Consider the following 3787-nt stretch of genomic DNA (forward strand, 5'->3'; position numbering starts at 1 on the left):
TCGAGTTTACACGGAGCACAATTAGTAGACAATAAAAACTAATGCCTGGTAATAATGAAAAAAACCCCAATAAATAAAATTACCAAAAATTTATTTGGAATTCTCACAAGCAAGGTATACAATCATGGAGGTTGCATTCTCAATATCGAGTTCAGAAGCTGAGTAAATTACCAATGAGATGAATAAAAGGGCTGTGAGGGAGAGACTACCAGCCATACGCGCGCTAGGCAGATGAGCTCTTGGGGTGCAGACAACTTCATGTGTAAGCAAGACAAATCATCCAATGATAGCTTTTGCTTGTTTCTCATTGGCTAGCAGTAAAAACATTTTTTTAGAGGTATCGCAAAGATAGGCCTTGTATTTAGTGTGGCAAGGAAGCGTAGGATTCAGTCTGACGGTGTTCTCTAGTCAAATGAGGAAGGCTTGACTGCTCTACACTAAAGAAGAGGAAACGGGTATGGCCACAGCAACAATGGCTGGCTACAACTGGATGCACCAGCAAGCAATGATGGTGGCACGAGATGGCCCCAATCGTGTTTATGCTTCTCCGTATGAGCCATACGGTTTGCAGACATCCAGTAATGTCTTGACACAGCACCCTATGGATTTAGTTGAGAAGAGACCAGAAAATCGAAAAGCAGAACAGAGAATTCGCCGCCCTATGAATGCATTCATGGTTTGGGCAAAGGACGAGAGAAAGAAGATGGCGGATGACTACCCTGAAGTGCACAACGCTGATCTCAGTAAAATGCTCGGTAAGTAACAAGAGAAGAAACCTTTCAGTTTGCACCATCCTGGTAGAGTTAGGTTTGCACAGTATTTATTCTTCAATAGTTATTAGATCAGCTGTTGGTCTTGTGCCATGTTCAGGACACCTTCTAACAACTAAGGTTTTATTGTTGGATTAGCTTTTAAATAAGTGTTTATGGTATCCATATGTAATGCGTGTTAGTCACTAGATAGTACAACCGCCTTGTTGCCTGTGGTAGAGAACGTCCTGATGCAGTCTGGAGGGGAGACAAATCATGAAATATGCTCAATACTCAATAGCTATCAAATGGATTTGCAAGCTTTACACAAGTTGTCTAGTTCAATTGATAAGCCTTGGCTGTCATCAATCAAGAGACCCACACCACTAGTAATGATATTAACAGAAGGGGGTGTTAGATTGCTTCATCTAATGATAAGTGACCTGTACTGGCACAGCCTCCATCTCTGCTCACTCCCTATGAACAGCCATTATTTTGCTCAAAAATATTTTATAAAATAACTAATAAAAGTGACAGCAAGTGATATGTCATGAGTCTGTTCATATTCACAAACTTGTGCTCTTGAAGTGGTCTATGGCGATGTATGCTCGGTTACCATCATATATATATATATATGGCTATAACAGCATTGACCATTATATGTACGTGTAACATGTAAGGTAGCGAGATTGATAGCAGAGAGCAGCAACTGACTGTCAGACTTAAATTCCTAAGGTTATAATTGGTGACAGTTGACGGCCACTCCGAAATTATGACAACAGGCGGCCAGTGTTTGCAGTATTTTGTATGAAAAAGTTGGGAGCACCGGTTCTGTGGGTTTAGCATATGTAATAAATCAGGCAAGCTCGACAGAACATAGCATTCCAATTAGGCTCAGCGACTGCACGTAATACTAGACTCTGGGAAAGTTGCTAACTTGAACCAGTAGGGCCAATTATATAGTTAGCCTTATTGCAAGCATGCTCTACAATATTGAACACAGCCCCCGCCGCCCAAATAGCTTCCCCTACAACATCTAGATTGTAAAATTATCTTAGATTATTAACTATTAAAGCTAGACGGCCTATAATGGCTAAATTTATAAGAATATGTGAATCTAATGGCAAAAGAATGATTATAGCCTCGAGTTTGCGTTATTATTTGATAAAAAGTTGGGCTCGTATGCATCTAATTTAGAATTAATCTAATTTAGATTTGGGGCTAATAGCTTGTTATCGCACTGCTCCTTCATTATATACATGATTGTAAGCTGACATAACATGGTTAGGCTAACAACGAGGAGCAAAGGTCCCTCGTCTTACAGATTTGCTGTTGAACACATTGACCTTAACCTCTTGATTTTCTGAGTGACAAATGAATATAAACTCGGTGTAATGTATTAGCATTGATAATTTACTTCACATACTGGAGTGTATCGTGACCTATATATCGTAATGTATACCAGCTTATGTATTTTAATATTAATTAATACAACCTATATTATTAGCAATTATAAAAATAATAGCCATATCTTATGAATTATAATTTTTACATATTATAATTAGCTACAATTACGAACACTATAGTTTATTTTGTTCATAGTTCACATAAAGACCTACTTCTTTGGACGATGTAAAACCAATTATTATTCTTACAATGTATTGCAGGAGATAAATGGAAAGGGATGACAGCCCAAGACCGGCAACCATTTATCAACAAGGCTGAGGAACTTCGGATCCAACATATACAGACTTACCCAAACTATAAGTACCGACCGAGAAGAAGGCCCAAGAACAAGCATGCCAAAGTTAAGGCTGGTCAAGCCGCTCCTCTCTACAGCAATCGGCTCTCACCAAACTGTGGAACATCACCGAGCATCACCCCGCCTACAACCCCAACAAAAGTAGCGCCTATAGACTTGCTTCACATAAAGAAGGAAGAATCGGGACCGTGTAGTAGCCCTTCGTACAGTGGCCCTTGCTCTGCGCGCTCAGTCTACAGCAGTTCATCCTACCACTCATACGGAGACGCGACACCAACTGAATATAATAGCAGCAGTTTTGTATTCCCTCCACAATACAAACCTTACTACCCTTCCTGTTATTACGGTGATACCAGTACAGACACATACTACTCATCTCGGCCCTCCCCGATGTCGCCCGTGTACACACAGTCATCAGCTGGATCGCCCATTCAGCATCAGGAGGTCTCATCGGCCACCAGCCTCTGCGCAGGACCAGGACAGCAATCGTCTTTCATACAACAGCTAATAGGCATCGACGACTACAAAGACATCCAGCCAGACGAGTTCGACCAGTACCTGACGGAAAAAACTTCCGCCCTGACGGCTGCAGTCATTAGCAATACCCTTGGGGCCACCTAATTAATATTTCAGATCTAAGGCTATTTATTTTAATTTAATTTTCTTTATCAGTATAAAGAGCACTTTTCATATCTTTGTATAAAATGGCTTTAAAATGTTTCAACAATTGTTACTCTCTAGATATCCATTGTCCATTTGACAGCATTCATCCTTTTACCAAAGTAAGTTAGATTCTATTGCTGTCAATCTTTTCTATTTGTACAGCGATTTGATTTGTGTTGATTGGGCAAGTTTTGCCTAAAAACGGGTTAAGAATTGATTGAGGAGAGAAATCTTTGCAAACCATTTTATCCCGAGGCTAAGATGAGGCTAAGATGATAAAGCCTGTCTAGTTGCCTCTTATCACAATCACTTTTTGCTCATCAATCAAATATCTATATTTTTTTGCAGCATAAAATAATAGATAATATATGATTTTTAAAAAAACAATATTTTTATTAACTTTTTATATCTCGCATTGACTTAACATGCAATAGTCGGCAGACCAGGGCTGGTGCTGCCTCATCACACCGTGACTATCGGAAGCAAATTAGCCGTGGTTCCTAAGCAGAGTAGTTTTAAATTGTTAGGGGGGGGGGTGGCTAGACTGGAACCAGCCTAGACTATTGGTGAGCAACACTAGGTACCAGCGCTATTTCATCTCTCTCAGTCCACA

General features: G+C 40.0%; 1 protein-coding gene across 1 annotated transcript; it reads left to right on the top strand.

The window, feature by feature from the left end:
* Positions 1–387: 387 nt before the first annotated feature.
* LOC137393280 (transcription factor SOX-14-like) lies at positions 388–3561 on the top strand. The gene is made up of 2 exons (XM_068079764.1): positions 388–755; positions 2417–3561. Exons 1-2 carry the CDS (start codon positions 458–460, stop codon positions 3130–3132), a joined length of 1014 nt encoding a protein of 337 aa, XP_067935865.1. The 5' UTR covers positions 388–457; the 3' UTR covers positions 3133–3561.
* The last annotated feature ends 226 nt before the right edge of the window (positions 3562–3787 follow it).

This window comes from Watersipora subatra, chromosome 4 (genome assembly GCF_963576615.1).
Source record: "Watersipora subatra chromosome 4, tzWatSuba1.1, whole genome shotgun sequence".
NCBI classification, from domain to species: Eukaryota; Metazoa; Bryozoa; class Gymnolaemata; order Cheilostomatida; family Watersiporidae; genus Watersipora; species Watersipora subatra.